This window comes from Octopus bimaculoides, chromosome 2 (assembly GCF_001194135.2).
Source record: "Octopus bimaculoides isolate UCB-OBI-ISO-001 chromosome 2, ASM119413v2, whole genome shotgun sequence".
Taxonomy (NCBI): domain Eukaryota; kingdom Metazoa; phylum Mollusca; class Cephalopoda; order Octopoda; family Octopodidae; genus Octopus; species Octopus bimaculoides.
In genome coordinates this window covers 36,089,566-36,108,704 of record NC_068982.1, presented here as the reverse complement: position 1 = coordinate 36,108,704, position 19,139 = coordinate 36,089,566, and the positions used below count along the sequence as shown (strand labels likewise).

Sequence of the window (19,139 nt, the reverse complement as noted above, 5' to 3'; positions counted from 1 at the left end):
TCTTATCTAAAAGTGTTGTCAGTCAACTATAACATAATAAAAGACTCCTTAGGAAAAAAAAAACTTAAGGTCAGACATAAGTAAGAACATTAAATAGATGACAGAGCAAGGCAATGCATGGGAAGATGCATGCTCTTTGCAGACTCATCCAATTTACAGTATTGTGGAAAAATAAGAACAAACAGGTGATGCTAATAATGGATGAAGTAATGTTATCCAATAAAAATAATAAGCAACATAAGAAAATGAATAAAAATATTTTTCACTCACAATTATATTTTCTCGATTTCCATTTTCAGTAGTAGCATCAGATAATTTTTCAGAATGTGGTCCATCATTAACTGATAGATTCTCAGAATGATCTAAATTACAGAGGGAAAGATAAATTTAAAACATTGTTTACCTTAGAATTGGAGGAAGAAAACAATCCACACAAATCCTTTAATTAAGAATTGAACTGTGATAAAGACTAAGTGGGTAAGACATCAACTGTGCTGCTAGAAAATCAACAGTTGATATGCTGCTGAAGATTTTGTTTTGTGTGTAATAGGGAAAATGCTGAATGGTCTTACTCTATTTTATACTATTTTAATTGAATCAACATTCAACATTCAGTCTCTAGACCAATTTGAAGCTTGTTCACAATATGTTGGTAAATACAAGAGCTATTAGACAAAAATTAAGACCTATCACCTTCATTGATTGCCAAACCAAATCATGCCAGTTCCTGATTGAAAACATTGAAAACAGCAACACAAACTCAACAATCTGCCATCAGTGTATTACTGTTACATAGTTTCACTGACTCCAGTGGAATGCAGTGACTAAAATCTCTAATGTATAACATCAACCATAACTGCAAATTCAATTACCACTTTACAGCCAAATTTTGTGCTGGATTGCAAACTACATCCATTGAATTATTTAAAATTCAAAATGACCTAAAATAAAAAATAAAAAATTTTTAAGTTTGCTAAAACAAGTGCAACATGTCTGACTTCCACCATATGTTTCACATAGTCAACCATTGTATAGCAGTATACAATGGCATCTCATACCATACTGAAGCATGATATTTATGGAGATATGGAGTACCTGAGTTACGAGTTATTCCTAAAAAATTTGAGTAACTTTTAGTTTGTCATGCATCCACTCAGAGTTTTTTCTGACTATTCTATTTTGCCTCCTCTGCAACTATTTGCAATAGCAACAGCAGCATGGCCGAACTGGGACTAAACAAAAGTAACAACAGTAAAAGAAATTGTTGTTGTTGGCACTCCATCACTTACGACGTTGAGGGTTCCAGTTGATCCGATCAACGGAACAGCCGGCTCGTGAAATTAACGTGCAAGTGGCTGAGCCCTCCACAGACACATGTACCCTTAATGTAGTTCTCGGGGATATTCAGCGTGACACAGTGTGACAAGGCTGACCCTTTGAATTACAGGCACAACAGAAACAGGAAGTAAGAGTGAGAAAAAGTTGTGGTGGAAGAGTACAGCAGGGTTCGCCACCATCCCCTGCCAGAACCTCGTGGAGCTTTAGGTGTTTTCGCTCAATAAACACTCACAACGCCCGGTCTGGGAATCGAAACCGCGATCCTATGACCGCGAGTCCGCTGCCCTAACCACTGGACCATTGTGCCTCCCCACTGTAAAAGAAATAGCAACAGCATAAAATTAGATCTATATAAAATGTGGCTACTCACTGAAGTCAAAGGTAATTTCTGATTTTCCAAGCAGCTCTTTAAGACCATACTCTATTGACTATCAACAGAGAAAAGATCATATAATCAATTCCAAAGAATGCAGAACAATAATAAAAAACAATAATTTTCAATATGTAAGATTATTTACAGAACTACATTAGTTGAAAGGATTAGATACTACTACATGAACTAATATCTTTGATATTTTCAAAGTTTAGTATTTATAAGGAATGTACTCTCTTTGAACCTTTATTCACATGTCAGGTGAAAATATTAAATCAAGTCATAAATTAAGTTTACCATCCAAGTTATTAAAATTCTCTGTGGAATTTTACATGAAACATCAGTATCCTTGTCTCCCTATGGCATACATACTTATCCAAATTTGCAAACTTTACTAAATGATTTTTGCCAGAGCAGACTATCACTAACTTCCTAAAATCAATTTTTAATCACCCACAATTAAGACTATCACCTAAGATTAAGTAAAATGTTTTAAAACTTCAAACTGCATTAACAGTTTATGCCTAGTCACAAGCCTTTAATAATAGGTAAATTTTTATTATTAAAGTAAATTTAAAAGATTCTCATTTATGAAATATCTTAAAAGTGAAAATGTTATTTTTCAAAAACAGCAACAGTACATAAAGCCTGGGCTTAATAATTTCATGGTATTGAACTAAAAGATAAATAGCTAAACTGCGATTCTTCAGTCAGATAAACTGAAGTAAATAAAATTAATTTTCCTTCCTACAGATATCAAAATACCTGCATTGATTAAGTTTAAGTCAGTAAAACAGTACTTCATGAACAGTAAAACAGTAGTCCATTATTTAACATTGAGAAATAAAAAATTGCTTAATATTAAAGTTGCTATAGTGGAAAAATATCAAAAGGCTTAATAAATAAGAACTATAACAAGTCAATGTACGTACCTGTTGTGTATAAGCTGTTATATTGTTGATCATGGATTTATTGCAAAGGTTTTTATCATTGCTGAACAACACAACTGAACAGTGTGGGTCTATGAAGAAAACGAAGACATTTCAGATGAACAGCTAATATAAATCTCACTGAATCAATGGTTGAAATTGCCATGTATTTTCAGAGGTTATGTTAATTTTACCAATATGTGTGATTAAATTAATCAGCAGAAATTTAGAACTGAAGCAATAGTAGTACCAATTAAACTGCTTCAAATTCCCAAGTATTAATAATTTCTTTGAGATTTCACTCACTATCTCATTTCCCATCTCTAAAGATGTGTCCCCTAGGCTTTGAAATGAAAATTGTTTTCATTATAAATAGTAATAAATAATGGATTTTCAAAATTGGTAGCACATCAGACAAAATGCTTTGGAGTGTTTAGTCATGCCCCTTTAGATTCTGAGTTGAAATCCCACTAATGTGAAGTCTGCCATTTAATCTAAGGTTGATAAAATATAATGCCAGTCATATACTGAAGATTGAAATAATCAACTGTTCCCTCCTCCAAAACTTGTAGCATTATGCATATGTAAGAAATCATTATTTGGATTGGCAAAACTGTCAGAGTTCAAACAGCATAGCCTGCATTATCTATATTCTGAGTTCAAATCTCACTGAGATCAACATTGCCTTTCGTCCTTTTGGGGCTGATAGTATTGGGCTTGTTTATAATCAACTGTTCTCCTCCCCAAAAATTTCTAGTCTTGTATCTCATTTAAAAATTATTATTATTAGGCATGCATCCATGCATGTATGTATGTATAAATAAATATACACATTTAGCTCCATTACAATAAGGAAGCAAGCAATCATAAATATATGTTTAAATCTTACATTTTTTCTGGAACTGCATACAACACTGAAGTATTTTGTCATCGTTGTTTTCAACAATAAATATAGGATCCTGTTCCATGGCCTGTAACAAAATTATACTAAATGACCAGTTGAATAAAAATGAAATTTTAAAATTTCCAGAATTAAATATTTTCCTTCCTCCAAAATGACATTTTTTAAAGTATTTTAAATACATTATTCAAATTTAATGAGTAGGATGTTTTTTTTTTTTTTTAACTGTAAAAGGAATGAGAAATTACTTCTATCAGAGACAGATTCTAATTATTTGACATGAAAAACCTGCATTTATCAACCTGAAATACTAGGACTATCCAATCCACCATAAAATTCATGACCATACATTCGATTAAGATAAGATGATCATAATGAGAAAGTTAATAGAGTTATAGGGTCTGACAAAATTCAAATCTCAAATTTAAAGCTAGTTCACCCTAGAGTGTGTAATTAATAAATCTTTTAATACATGAAAACTTTGAATGAAGATCATATAATAGTTGACTTAGAATTTTAATCAGTTTAGTTGACAAAATATTCTAAATATTCTCTAGTACTGATTTTGCAAGAAATCACCAAGTGATTGATGTGTTGGTTATTTCTATATCCAATAACAATTTATTCATAGCAGAATCCAATAACAACTTATTCATAGCAGAAATAGAAATTACTAATTAAATGTATCCATCAGAATTAATAACAAAGTAGAAACAGAAAAAGGAAATCAAGAAAGCACTCATGTAAGAATGTTATCAGAATTCTAAACGGAAAATACAGATTAGTGTTACTTCAAAAGAATTGATAATACAATTTTTTTTGCTCTTTCAAGAATACTGCTGAGAAGAATAAAAAGAATTTTAAATATGTAAAGACCTTAATCTGGTTAAATTTTACTTAGTAACATACCTCTCTTGAAGACTGTCCAATAATTCGAGGATGCTTGTTGTTGAAGCAACTGAAAAGAAATGATATGGCTCTCTGAGCATGTTTCGCAGTGGATGAGTTCTGCAAATTAAACAAAGACAAATAAAGAAACCACAACAACAATAACACTGATAATAAATATTTATATACGTATCATTTTTAATAAATATGTACAAGAAAATTAAGTTGGAATATAAGTTCTCTCCAAAATGAGGAACATCCATTCAGAGATAGAAATTAGAATTTACAAAAGTTCTGTGGCTCAAATGTCCATATACTCAGTAGTAAGAAAGTTGTCTTCTATACACACTCAATAATTTAATTGAATATTCAACTAAGGAAACTCACCATTTGAGTTTTGGATTTAAGAGCATCTAATTCTTGCATGACAACCCAAGGTACCACAATAAATGGTGATCTTTCAATATCTGAGAAAAATCAGCAAAAGAGAATTAGCTAAATATTTTTTTTAATATGCTCGAAAAAACTTTATAAGTACAAACTATATAGAAACACAGTATTGGAGAGATTATTTTCTATATGCATAAAACCTGAACTTTAACATGTAGAATAGATTATATAATATGTCCCCCAAAATAGTGTGAAGCCTGATTGATTTGGTATCTAGAATTTAAGGATTGCTTCCTAAATGTTAGTTTGGTAGATTTTTAGTACAGCATACAGCTGGATGATGATACATAATAATGACAATGACCCATAGATGGAAGGGGTCGGCGATCAGTGTTAAACTAATAGTACTAAACTAAGTAACTAATAAGCAGCTTAGTAACTTAAACATCATTCATGGTGTCCTTACAGTGTATAAAGAAATAACTGCTCAGTAATTAAAGATAAACAAGCAAAATTTTGACAAAGGTCTCCAATCCTGTAACCCAACACCATATCCACAAATCATTATTTTTGCAATAATAATACTGCTAAACTGTCTTTGTTGTTTCCTGTATTTGAAGAAAATCTGGAAGCTGTTTTCCATGGTACTCAAAGTGCTAAATACTTCTGATCTTTGCCATATTTATCAAGATGATTTATATGTTGCCAAGACTTGTACTGGTGTATTGCTCACACATCTGTGATGGCACTGCTGTTGTTGTAACAAATATTCCACAGACTAGTAAAAGTTCAGTTAGCAACACATTGGTTCATAGATGCACTGTTTTCGTATTCTCTGCCTCTTTGACCTACAGTAATGACTAGCTTGCTGAACTGGCTTACTGCATGGCCTATTTGACATAAGCATTTCTCATCTTATCATCCCTCTAGTATCTCACCTCCAGATTCCATACTAAACATTTGGTCAAATTATTTTTTCCTAGAGCTCTCCCTGCTATCTTTTTTTTTTTTCAGACATCAACATAGATGTTCAAACTGCACATCAATTCTGTCAAACTTTCCAGTGTGTGAGAAGACCTGCAAAGGTCATGGACACTACTTTTCCTCCTTTGACTAATTTAGCTAAAAAAAAGTATTCAACCAATTATAGTTATCATAAATCCTACATCCCAAGTGGTGACAATGATCATAATGATGATGATAATACACAAGAGATTTAGGCACTGAATGTAATCATGCAACACAAACATAGCAACCTGACAATCTGAATCTTACAATTTCTGATGAGATTTTATGGAAACCTCACATATATAAAATTGCTAAATTTGCATCCCCAATGACTAAACTTCCTTTTCACACTCAGAAAATACTTTAGCTCTGATTGCTTGATGACCCTCCACAAACTCAAGAAAGACCATTCGTGTACTATTTAGATATATTGAAGTATTATGGGATGACACTGTTGCCAAGCAAACAATTATCCTTCACTACCTTGTAATGGACATCCATCTGACTGGCACTCTTACTTCTCTCTGCCTCCTATTCTGCTGTGACAATGACATATGCTCCTTTGAACTACTTTACTACATACCCTCCCTCTCTCAACATAACTAGTCACCTCTCTTATCATTCCTACTATGTCTCACCTTCCAGATCCTAAAGTTAATAAATACTGAACTTAATCTTTCATCTCTAGTACAGCAGCCCTCAATTGTGTTAGGATAGATGGACTTTGTCCCTCTTTTTCTGCTTCAACCCTTTAGCATTTAATCCAGCTATATTTGGCCCGAATATTCTACCTGTTTTAAGTTAAAACTGACCAGATCCAACCTCTCAAACCTACCCTACAATGTAATTCTAAAAATATACAAACACACCATTGAAATCTTGAAGTTACAAGATAATGTGTGATTAATTTTAAAAATGTGAATAAATAAGCAATACATTTGACAAAGAAATCTGAATGCTAAAGGGTTAAAAAAAAAACACAATTTCAGTAGCAAAGTGCTATTAAAAGTATTGTAATATTTTCAAAGTTTTAATTCTGCTTTAAGTGTAAGATGTTCAACAAATGCAAGAGATTCAAGAAGTGTAAAAAAATTTTGCTTCATTTTATTCATCAATATCTCTGAACATTATTTCAAAGTACATAAATATAATATAAAAATTATCATATTGCATTATATTAAAGAAAAGAAAATGGCTTTACCTGAATAAAAACCATCCCGGATTTTTTCTATCACAGCTAAACCAGACTTTAAGAGTAAAATATTGGTATCAAGTATTATGTAAGCCATCTAAATAAAAGAAAATCATTTAAGTAAATCAACTTCTAGCTCACTAAGAACCAATATATACTTATGAAATACTATTAAGATTATAACAAACGTGTTTGTTATAATAAAGATTATAACAAATACATCATCTATCTTTCCTCTTAACCTTCTCATTTTTTTTAAAAGGGTTAATAAAAATAATTTTCTAACACTACTTTTTAATATAGGCACAAGGCCTGAAATTTTGTGAAGAGAGGTAAGCCAATTAAATAAATTCCAGTGCAACATTTTATTGACCCCAGAAGGATGATAGGTAAATCTGACCTCAGTGGAAAGGTTAATAAATAAGATATGATTGTCTAAGTGGGTAGTAACTCTGAATAAACACTGACTTGGACTGTGATGAACAGTCCAACCCATGCCACCATAGAAATCAAATATTAAATGCAATTGTTGGGTATGATTCCCTCATGGACAACCTGATTAACTATATGGGTGACTAGGCCATATCCTACTCCATACCCTGACTGGCAGAGTAGGATATGGCCTCATCACCTGTATAGTTAATCAGGTTGTCCATAAGGGAGTCATACCCAAAGATTGGTGTAGCAGCATTATAGTCAACTGCTACAAAGGCAAAGGTGACTATGCCTTAGACAGAAATAATTCCAGAAACATCAAATTGTTGGACCAGGCGATGAAAGTCACAGAAAGGATCATAGCATAGCTTTGTTAAGCTATACGCAAACAAACTAGTGGAGACGCAAGTACATCCATCAAAGGTTTATTACTTTACGTACATCAGGGCTTCAGTCGCCAGTTATTTCTGTTTAGTTCATTCAGATTTGTTGACTTTCTTTTGTTTTTCTTCTCCTACTGGAAGTCCCTTTCGCTGCTGACCAACTTCCTAGCTAGCCCGCAGTAAAGTTCCTGTCTACAGTTCGTCTGCCACGAATCTTGCCCTACATAGCTCATCACCAGAACTGTTGACTGTCATTGGAAATGGGAAGGCATTTTAATTTCTCTCAAGCCTACGCATGTCCTCGGCTGTTATAGCCCATGTTTCACTGCCATGCAGCATAGCGTTGACCATTATACCACTGGATAAAAAATTTTGTCAGCTGCTTTTGCTAATTGCCACAGGTCTTTGATTTCGGTCTGAGTTATGAGGGCCTGGATCTGGGGTGGCACCTTGCGAAGAAATTTTTCCCTAAACATAAAGGAAGGTAACTCACCAGGGGGGACTAATGCCAACATCCTGCCCATCAGTTTTGAAGGCTTAGAATCACCTAATTCCTCATCCAGTATCTTGGCTGCCGCTTCTCTTTGACTGCATTGGAATGTATCCACTAGCCTATTTTTCAATATGGAATATTTTTGTGTTGGTGGGGGTTGGGTTAAAATGTCCAGCACCCTCGTTGCTGTATCTTCATCTAATACCGCTACAATGTGCAAGTACTTTGTTTGGTCAGCTATTACCTTGTTTATATCGAATTGGGCTTCCACCTGCACGAACCACAGTTCAGCCCTCTTAGGCCAGAACTGTGGTAGCCTCAGTGTTGTTTTGTTGCTAGCCATGTTTGTTTCAATAGTGAGAGCTGTTGTTCTATCATCCAGCTCACCAATTATAGCTTTGTTAAGCTATATGCAAACAAACTAGTGGCGATGAGAGTACATCTATCAAAAGTTTATTACTTTACGTACATCAGGGCTTAAGTCACCAGTAATTTCTGTTTAGTTCATTCAGATTCGTTTAACACTCACTGTTGACATTCTTTTGTTTTTCTTCACCTACTGGAAGTCCCTTTCGCTGCTGACCAACTTCCTAGCTAGTCCGCAGTGAAGTTCTTGTCTACAATTCGTCTGTCACGAATCCTGCCCTATAATAGCTCAATTAATTAGGAAGAGAGTTAGTGTAGATGAGATGCAGTTTGGAATTGTACCAGGAAGGAGCACAACTGATGCTATATTTTTGGTCAAGCAACTGTAGAAGTATTTAACCAAAAATAAACTTCTGTACCTGGCTTTTGTTGACATGGAGAAAGCCTTTGACAAGGTCCCTCACTCCCTTATCTGGTGGTCAATGCAGGAGCTAGGGATAAATGAGTGGTTAGTGAGAGCAGTACAAACCATGTACAGGGATGCTGCCAGTAAGGTGAAGGCTGGTAAGTATAGCAGTGAATTCAACGTACAAGTAGGAGTTCACTAAGGCTCAGTTTCCAGACCCTTCCTGTGTATCTTAGTCTTCCAGGCCTTAACAGAGGAATTCAAGACCAGCTGTTCCTGGGAGCTCTTCTATGCTGATGACCTTGTTCTTATAGCTGAATCACTAATTGACCTAGAGAAGAAATTTCAGATGTGGAAACAAGGCCTGGAATCAAAGAGCCTTAGAGTTAATTTAGCAAAAACTGAAGCCCTAGTAAGCTGGAAAACAGACAAACCACAAGTTAGCAGTAGTGGAGAAAGTCTTGAAAGTGTAGTTGCTGGGATAAGAATGGGCTGGGCAAAGTTCAGAGAGCCTCTACCTTTGTTGGTAACCAAGAGCCTCTCCCTCAGAGTGACAGGCAGATTGTATGATGCCTGTGTACATACAGCTATGTTACATGGCAGCGAAACATGGGCTTTGACTACAGAGAACTTGCAAAGGTCTGAAAGAAATGAAGTTAGCATGCACAACAGAGTTTAAGAGGAAAACTGAGTATAAGAGGCATCAGATGTTATGTGCAAGAGAGAAGACGGTGCTGGTTTGGTCATGTGATGTGTGATGTGTATGGATGAGGAGAGCTGCATAAAGAAGTGCTGAGCTCTAATTGTGGAGGATAACTGTGGAAGGGGTAGACCCATGAAGACATGAGACAAAGTGGTGAGAAAGGACCTTTGGACACTGGGCCTCATTAAAGAAATGACAAGGGACTGGGGGATGTGGCAATTTGCTATACTTGATTAGATGCATCAAGCTAAGTAAAATCAATGTCTTCCACACATACAGGCTTGTCCCTTCAGGTGCTGGTGCCACTTAAGAAGCACCCATGCCAGTACTGCGTTAATGCACCTGTGTCAGTGCTGTATAAATGCACAGGTGCTGGTTGCAAGTAAAAAGCACTCAGAACACTCTGTTAAGTGGTTGACATTAGGAAGAACATCTGGCTGTAGAAACCATGCCCCAACAGACAGCTGGAGTCTGGACAGCTCCCTGCTAGCCAGCTCCATGTCAAATTGTCCAACCCATGCCAGCATGGAAAGCGGACATTAAACGATGATGACGACGACAACAACGATTAATACAAGTAATATATAAAATCAAGATGGAATGAACATGTGATCATATCTGAACATTTGCATTGTATTTTCTTTCTATAAAGGTATTTGCTTTTGTGTAGAACAATTATGATTGAACTGCATATTTAGTTGAATAGCAAAACTGGTATGATTTGAGAGATTCAAAACATTTTAATTTGGAGGGAAAATAGACATTGGTATAGTGACTAGCAACATAACTGAAATCAAACAGTTACAATTAATTGTTTCAAATGGTTTTGAACTAAGCTCATTGAAAACTAATAACCATTCTAGAGGTCATCAGTGAAGAATAATATAAAAAAAAAATTATAAACCTGTTTAGGGGATGAATTGGTGACTGCTGCATAATCTTCAGAAATGCTCCCTGTCAAATCTCCCATTACCTGTTGGAAAATGTTAAGAGAAAGGAAAATGAAATACAAAAAGACAATTTTGAATACCGACGAATTTGCTAAGTAAATGCAATATAAAAGAAATTGATTTTATTGCTAAGACATTTTTCAAAATATACTTACTTCATTTGAAGGCTGACAAATCAAAATTTTACGGACTTCTTCAATCTGAAATAGGGGAAATGACAATAATAAATGATTAAATCTGAAAAAAATAATGTAAAAAGTCCATGCACAAATTTAAATCATAATTTTTTTATATTCTGTATAATCGACCAAAACAAATTGTAATAAAAACTGCACAATTAAGAAGTTCGATTCCCACTACATGGCACTTTGAGCACATGTCTTCTACTATAATCTTGAGCTGACCAAAGCTTTATGAGTGAACTTCGTAAACAAATATTGAAAGAAGACTCTCTGTGTGTGTGTTTGTGTGTTTACATATCATCCATGTCTTCAGAAGTTATAATTCATAGACAGTGTTGTTGATATCAGTTTCCTTGTCAATAAATCATCCACTTGCTTCATACCATCAAAGCTGCATGAAATAAGACATACTCGAAAAACAGAGACTTGTTAACAACAGGAAGAGCATCAGGTTGTAAAATCTTCTTCCCCCACCACTGTCTTTCTTCAACTGAGGTAGCTATGTATCTCCTTTACTGCAAGACATCTATTTCTCTCCCTCTGTTCATTATCTGCCACAAAGTCACCTCCCTCAATACTACTCCCTGCTCAGTTCAGGGGGTCTTGTTTTGTATGTTACTTGGTGATCTCACTGCTGCTAGTGCCACATAAAAAACACCCAGTACACTCAGTAAAGTGAATGACATTAAAAAGGGCATCAAGCTGTATTAATCATGCCAAAGCAGAGCTAGGCACAGTCTTCTGCTTGTCCTTTTCCTCTAATATATTATATATTAGAGGAAAAGGACAACAAAAACCAAGGCAGGACATATATATACACACACACACACACACACACATATCACCATCATCATTTAACGTCTGCCTTCCATGCTGGCATGGGTTAGATTGCTTGACAGGAGCTGGTAAACTAGAGGACTGCACCCAGCTCCACTGCCTGCTTTGACATTGTTAGTACAGTTAGATGGCCCTTCCTAATGCCAACCACTTTACACAGTGGACTGGTAGCTTTTAACATGGCACCAGTACAAACACACACACACACACACATATATAATTGGCAATCCATCAGTTCCGATGAGTGTTCCAGTTGATCCAATGTATGGACCAACCTGCTCATGGAAATAATGTGCAAGTAGCTGAGAACTCCATAGACATGCATTAATGTAGTTTTGAGGGATATTCAGCGTGATACAATGTGACAAGGTTAGCCCTTTGAAATACAGGTACAACTCATTTTTGTCAGCTGAGTGGACTGGAATATCAAACTTACAACCATTAGCCAAATACCATAACCACTAAGCTGCATGCTATATATATATATATATATATATATATATATATATATATATATATATACACATACATATATACACATATATATAAATATATATACACACACACATACATACATATATACACAAACATCATTTAACATTTGCCTTCCATTCTTCCATGCCGACATGGGTTGGACAGTTTGACAGGAGCTGGTGAACCAGAGGGCCACACTAAGATCTACTGTCAGCTTTTGGCCTAGTTTCTACAGCTGGATGCCCTTCCTGATGCCAACCACTTTACAGAGTGTACTGGGTGCTTTTTATGTAACACCAGTACTAGTAAGGTTACTAAGTGATACACAAGACAGGACATCCTCAACTGAGGAGTGAACAGCACTAAGGGGTGTGGCTTTCTGCCAAGTGATGACAGGTTAGAGTATGATAGAGGGATAGAAATAGGTGTTTTGCTGTAGAGGGGATATATAGTTACCCCTGTTGAAAAAGAAGAGAGGAAAGAGAAGATGGTGAAGAAGATACATTGTGTGTGTGTGTGTATGTGTCTGCGTGCACGTGTGTGCACACACTCGAGCATCTGTTTGAGCGAGTTTGTATTTCCCCATATCTTTACGTGTGTTTGCTAACAACAAATAACAATGCAAGCGGTGTCCGTTGCTTTCAGTCAATCAGAGAAAACATGTAAAGGCTTATCAACACGTCCTGACATGTTTTCCAATCTTTGTAAACAAAAGGCTCATTTAACAGTGTTGTTTGTTTCCAACTGATCATGTAACTATGGCAGGTTACGTGATTATTACCTTGTGTGGAAAAAGGGGAAAGTTGGTGACAGGAAGGGTGTCTGACCATAGAATATCTACTACAATGAATTCTGCCCAACCCATGTAAGTGGATGTTATGATGATGGTGATGTGTAAAATTCCAGAGGTAACTTAAACTAAGATGTTGTTGTAGAGACAGCAGTATTGAGAAGAGAGTTTTACAATAATGAAAATGATGTAAAAGTCTGGGAAATGATCCTCCTTGGCATAATTAGACAATTAACTAAAATAGTTTGCAATGTAAAAAGTAAAAATTCATAAATGAAAACTGACATCTACAACCATTGCTTCATCTTCTTGGCAAGTATCTACTTCCATAGGTTGTGTTAAATCTGAAACAATAAATAACAATCAATGAATTCAATTATAATTATGGTTACATCAAAAAAAGAAAATCAAGTGAATATTTCTATAGGTGCAGGCATAGCTGTGGTAAGAAGTTTGGGTACTTTTTCAGAATTCCCCTCAACCCAATAACTTTTGAACCAGTAATTTTTTTTAAAAACATTTTTCAGATTCATGTTTTCAATATCAGAGATTACAATTTAGCAACAAAAAAAAAATTTATTTCAATTATCCCCCCACCCAATTTATTTACTTTGTTTACAGTTGACAAGACATGCTGTCATGCATAAAATGACAGCTTCCAAATCCTGTTTCTTGATTGGGTGAAAGTGATCAAACTTTATGTCTGTGTAATTTTTTAAAAACATTTTTCTGGAAAAAGTGAAACAACTCCAGCAATTTAGCTTGGAAATGTACTTTATTGTACCAAATTTTAAAATTTTCCATAAACTTTAATTGAAATGCTGGTAGCCAAACCAACTAGATCCATTATAGAACCATTAGAAGTTAGTGTCGAACATACAGTGAAGTTGATTAAAACAGTATATAACCACAATTTAACTTCATTATTTAATTATGAACTTTATTGATATCAGCAGCTATAATATCTGCCAATTGCTTGACTAAACAGCAACAATTGAATTGACAATTATGTTTTGTCAAGATATTGTTACATCATGTGAGAGTTTGTTGCACATGTAACCGAAATATGGAATTGACAAAGGGTGGTAAAACAAAAGAAAGATTGAGATGGCGATGTGGAAGGCCGTGTAAAAAGGAGAAAGGTTTGAGATGTGACAAATTTTTTGCCAATAGTAATCTGGACTTAAGAGAAATTTTAATATTCATTTACTTCTGGGCATATAAAGAAGCATCTGAAAGAAAATGTCAATGGAAGCTAGGATGGAATAGTGAGACTATTTGTTATTGGAAGAATTTCCTCCGTGACATACATGCAGTTGCTTCACTTTTTCCAGAAAAATGTTGTCAAAAAGTTATAGAGGTTTAAAGTTTGATAATTTTCACTCAATCAGGAAACAGGATTTGGAAGTTGCCATTTTGTGTGTGACAGCATGTCTTAGCAAATAAATTATGGAGGGGGGATAACTGAAATAAAAAAAAATTCTTTTTTTTTTGCTAAATTGTAATCTCCGATATTGAAAACATAAGAAAAAAGCTTTTAAAAAAAATTACTGACTCAAAAGTTATAGGGTGGGTGGAATTCCAAAGAAGTACTGAAGTTTGTTTTCCAACCACAAAGTCTTGGGTTGAATCCCACCGCATGGCACCTTTGGCATGTTTTCTACTACAGCCCTAGACTAACTAAAGCTTTGGGAGTGGGTTTCGTAGATGGAAACTGAAAGAAGCCAATCATGTATATATATATGTGTGTGAGTGTGTGGGTTACTAGCTCCTTGCCTTGACTTCATGTGATTGTTGTAAACAAATATCACTGCCATGCAAGCAGTGTCCTGCATTTCCAATCTTCCATGTAAACATGTCTGGTCATGGGGAATATTACCTTACTTGGAAACAGGAGAGGACTGATGAAAGGGCATTCGGTAGTTGAATACCTGCCTCAACAAATTCTGTCCAACCCATGCCAGCATGGAAAAGTGGATATTAAACAATAATCATCATCATCATCATCATCATTGTTTAACGTCCGCTTTCCATGCTAGCATGGGTTGGACGATTCGACTGAGGACTGGTGAAACCGGATGGCAACACCAGGCTCCAATCTAATTTGGCAGAGTTTCTACAGCTGGATGCCCTTCCTAACGCCAACCACTCAGAGAGTGTAGTGGGTGCTTTTACGTGTCACCCGCACGAAAACGGCCACGCTCGAAATAGTGTCTTTTATGTGCCACCCGCACAGGCCAGTCCAGGGGCACTGGCAACGATCTCACTCGAAAATCCTACGGGAGCCAGTCAGGCGGTACTGGCAACGGCCACGCTCAAAATGGTGCATCTCATGTGCCACCCGCACAAGAGCCAGTCCAGGGGCACTGGCAACGATCTTACTTGGCTTGCCGGGTCTTCTCACGCACAGCACATTTCCAAAGGTCTCGGTCAGTAGTCATCGCCTCGGTGAGGCCCAATGTACGAAGGTCTTGCCTCACCACCTCAGCCCAGGTCTTCCTGGGCCTACCTCTTCCACGGGTTCCCTCAACTGTTAGGGTGTAGCACTTTTTCATGCAGCTAGATGATGATATATTATGCTATAAAAGAATTAACTTCTTAAACAAATATCTAACAATGATTTATATTAACCCTAAGTACTAGAATTCACCTGAAAATTATGTTTTTGCTTTGTTTTTTTATTAAACAGAAATGTGCTCATATACAAAATATACACATGAGAAGAAATGTGAGAATTAGTATCATTGTTTTATTATGCAGATTGTACTAAATTCCTTTTTAATCTACATTTATAGTGTGTTTTTTCACAGCAACTCTTTTATTATAAGAGAATTTCATAACCATTAATCACCATCTTATTTCTACATTACCATATCTTAGAAATTAAATTAATAATTGATAGAAAAGGGTTAGAGTGGGAGAGAGCAGACAAGTTTTATAGTTTTGAACATCTGGTGTCTAATGGTTTGTCCACATTATTCTGTAAGGAACACAGAGCCAGTTTCCCAATTTTTCTGGTGTATATATTCCTCTGTGGGTGGGTCACCAGTCTATCAAATATAATTCATTTTTACCAGTTGAGTGGACTGGAGCAATGTGAAATGAAGTGTTTTGCTCAAAAACACAACGCATTGTGTAGTCCAGGAATTGAAACCACAATCTCACAATCATTAGTTCAACACCCTAACAACTAAGCCATGCACCTCCCCTAGTGTCTATTACTATCCTATAATTGATACTGAATATAGCAATACTTCTTTCTTGTGTTTATAAGTATGTCTACTATTATGATGGTTTTTCCCTTTGGAAATAAAAATTTTTTAAACTGTAAATTGATGTACTACTAGATGAATTAAGGATTAATGTTCCAGATTCAATAAAGGAGCCAATAAAACAGATCATCATTGAGCATAATAGTTGTCTTTCTACAACCAAGAAGTGGTGGCACCAGGAATAGCATTAATTATTGGATCAAACAATAAAATAATCCAAGAAGACATCATTTATCATCCACTTTTCCATGCTTGCATAGATCAGACAAATTGTTGAGGTAGATTTTCTACAGCTGGAAGCCCAAAGTGCTATGCAGTGGGACTGATGTTGGATGGTTTGACAGAAGCTGGTAAGGGCGGCAGCCACACCCGGTTTCATAGTTTGTTTTGGCATGGTTTCTATGGCTGGATGCCCTTCCTAACACCAACCACTTTACAGAGTATACTTCATTTAAGTAGGAGTGAGGAAATAGAGCAGGCATAGTTAGATGTCTTGCTTAAGAGCACAATACAATGATAGGTAGAAAAATCTGAATCCTTTAATCTCATAGCTGCTGTATGTCACTGGTGTTTTATTGGTTTCTCCCCAACCCAAAGCCTAAAAGACAAGATCAACCCATCAAGAATTTGAACTCAGAAATGTTAGATCTGTATGAAATGTACAAACACCACTTCACTATCATCATTTAACGTCTGTTTCCCATGCTGGCATGGGTTGGATGGTTTGACAGGAGCTGGTAAGGACGGCAGCCACACCAAGTTTCATAGTTTGTTTTGGCATGGTTTCTATGGCTGGATGCCCTTCCTAACACCAACCACTTTACAGAGTATTATGAGTGTTTTTTTATGTGACACTAGCACCAGTGCTATTTAACATGGCCCCAGCACCGGTATCAATTCTGCTATGATGAACAAATCTTCTTAAATACAGCAAGGCAATCATATGGAATTATAAACAAGTACCATGGTATTTCAAGTTAGAAGTAGAATTTCTCAACAAAATATTTACAATTGCCTAGCAATTTATAAACCTTAATGTCTATCTTCTTTGCACATTAAACATCGACTATAGTCATCTCAAAAAGTTTACACAAAACAAATACTTACCTTTAAAGCCAAATACATCATGAGAAATTAGTAAAGGTTTTTTCAGACTTTCTGACACATCACCTGGGTATGAATTTGTTGCTTGTAACTGAGAATCAACTAATGAAGAATGGTCCTCTATTCCATCCAAAACACAAGAATTATTTTTATTGACAGGTACTGAAACTGTTTTCCTTTTCTTTTTTACAATTTTCTTTTTCTTTGTAGAATCAGAATCTATCTGTGAGGTGGTAGTATTAGAATCACCTGTTTCAGGTAACTTGTGAGATTTCTTTAAAGTTTTGGATTTTATCTTAAATGTTTTCTTTTTGCCTATTTTTTTCTGATTAGGACTATCTTCTAAAAGTTTTACTGGTTCTGTTAAACCTTCTGACTTGGATTTTACAGATCGTTTTTTCTTTTTCTTTTGGGGTTTTTCTTGTTTTGCCTCTAAAGGCAAATGAAGTAACTTCTTTTCTTGGAAACTTTGAATCCATTTTACCTGAACTTTCTCTCTTGCAGTATTCACAGGTAAAATCCCACTTTCCTTTATATTTTTTTCAGAAGAATTTAATCTTTTCCTCTTGTTTTCTTCTTTTTCTTTTACTGGTGGCACTTTGGTTTTCTTTTTTTGTTCTTTATTTTCACCATTATCAGAATCAGAACCATAATCAGCCACTAAAGAGCAATTTTTCTGATTAAGAACAGTGACATTTGGAAGAATTTTCTTAGGTGTGGCTGATACAGTAGAGCCAGAGTTTTTAATTTGATGATTTTTAGTCCGTATGGCACGAGGCACCATTGAAGCTTGCCTTTCTTTATTTCTTTTCTTTGAAGTCTTTGCATCTTTTTTACTTTCTTTATCTTTCTTCTGTGAAACATCATCTTCTACCACAACCTATAAGAAATGAAGAAATTATGTCAGTCATCCTGCTTTCTAAGACAATCAGGTGAATGATATAAGAATAAATTTTAAGGTTCACTTTCACTAGTGAAATCACTGTTTATATTACATTATTATATGGTAAAGAACAATGAAGGTTATGAACAGATATGGGAACCAGGAAGTTAATTCCTAGTTTACTATTTTACTATCTTATGGTCTGCAGATAAAGTATAATCAATGTTAACTTTGCTTTTCAGCTTTAGAAATAATAGAATACATTCCAGTAACATGAGAAGATAATGGACTATCACACTCTCCCTAACAAAAAGAAGGCTTGTATTTTTATAAAATACTAGCAGAAATACCCGGCTTTGCCCGGGTTAAAGAGAATAATGAAATCTAAAAACGCTGTCTAGACTACGCAACCCTCAACTGTTAGTAGCTACGATACCATATTTCTACCTTAATAAGTTTCCAATCCATGCCATATATAAAGTAAATACACATAATTCAGAAACACGTTTTGTGTATTTTATTTCGTAACCAAACAAACAGGTACAGATTATAAATAATGAAAGGCCAATTTTGGTGATTCATTTGACAGAGGTAGTAGAGAGACAATGCAATGATAAATCTGAGGTTGGATCTTGAAAGTTTGGATGAATGCTGCCTCAGTTAAATCTCTTGTGGTTCCAAATGATGTCATCTGTAGTACAGCGTCGTATTGTCTAATTTTGTTTTGCAAATGTTAGGAATTTTGGTCAGTTGATGATAACAGTTTCTTCAATAGCTCTGGAGGTTGGGGATTGTGGAATTGTTGGGAATGTTTTTAACTTTGGTGTTATATGTATTGCTTG

The 19,139-nt window shown here is 35.3% G+C and overlaps 1 protein-coding gene across 4 annotated transcripts in view; it reads right to left on the bottom strand.

The window, feature by feature from the left end:
- The window catches only part of LOC106884359 (transcriptional protein SWT1), a 44,649-nt gene that overhangs the window by 15,056 nt on the left and 10,454 nt on the right, over positions 1-19,139 (bottom strand). For all 4 annotated transcript variants that reach the window (XM_014935704.2, XM_052976300.1, XM_014935702.2 and 1 more), the window contains exons 3-13: positions 17,418-18,294; positions 13,324-13,382; positions 10,911-10,955; positions 10,710-10,778; positions 7,029-7,116; positions 4,817-4,896; positions 4,451-4,549; positions 3,530-3,611; positions 2,644-2,732; positions 1,709-1,766; positions 271-362 (exon numbers count right to left, since the gene is read on the bottom strand). In XM_014935704.2, the coding sequence (XP_014791190.1) occupies positions 271-362; positions 1,709-1,766; positions 2,644-2,732; positions 3,530-3,611; positions 4,451-4,549; positions 4,817-4,896; positions 7,029-7,116; positions 10,710-10,778; positions 10,911-10,955; positions 13,324-13,382; positions 17,418-18,294 (1,638 nt within the window). The remainder of the gene's footprint in view (positions 1-270; positions 363-1,708; positions 1,767-2,643; positions 2,733-3,529; positions 3,612-4,450; positions 4,550-4,816; positions 4,897-7,028; positions 7,117-10,709; positions 10,779-10,910; positions 10,956-13,323; positions 13,383-17,417; positions 18,295-19,139) is intronic.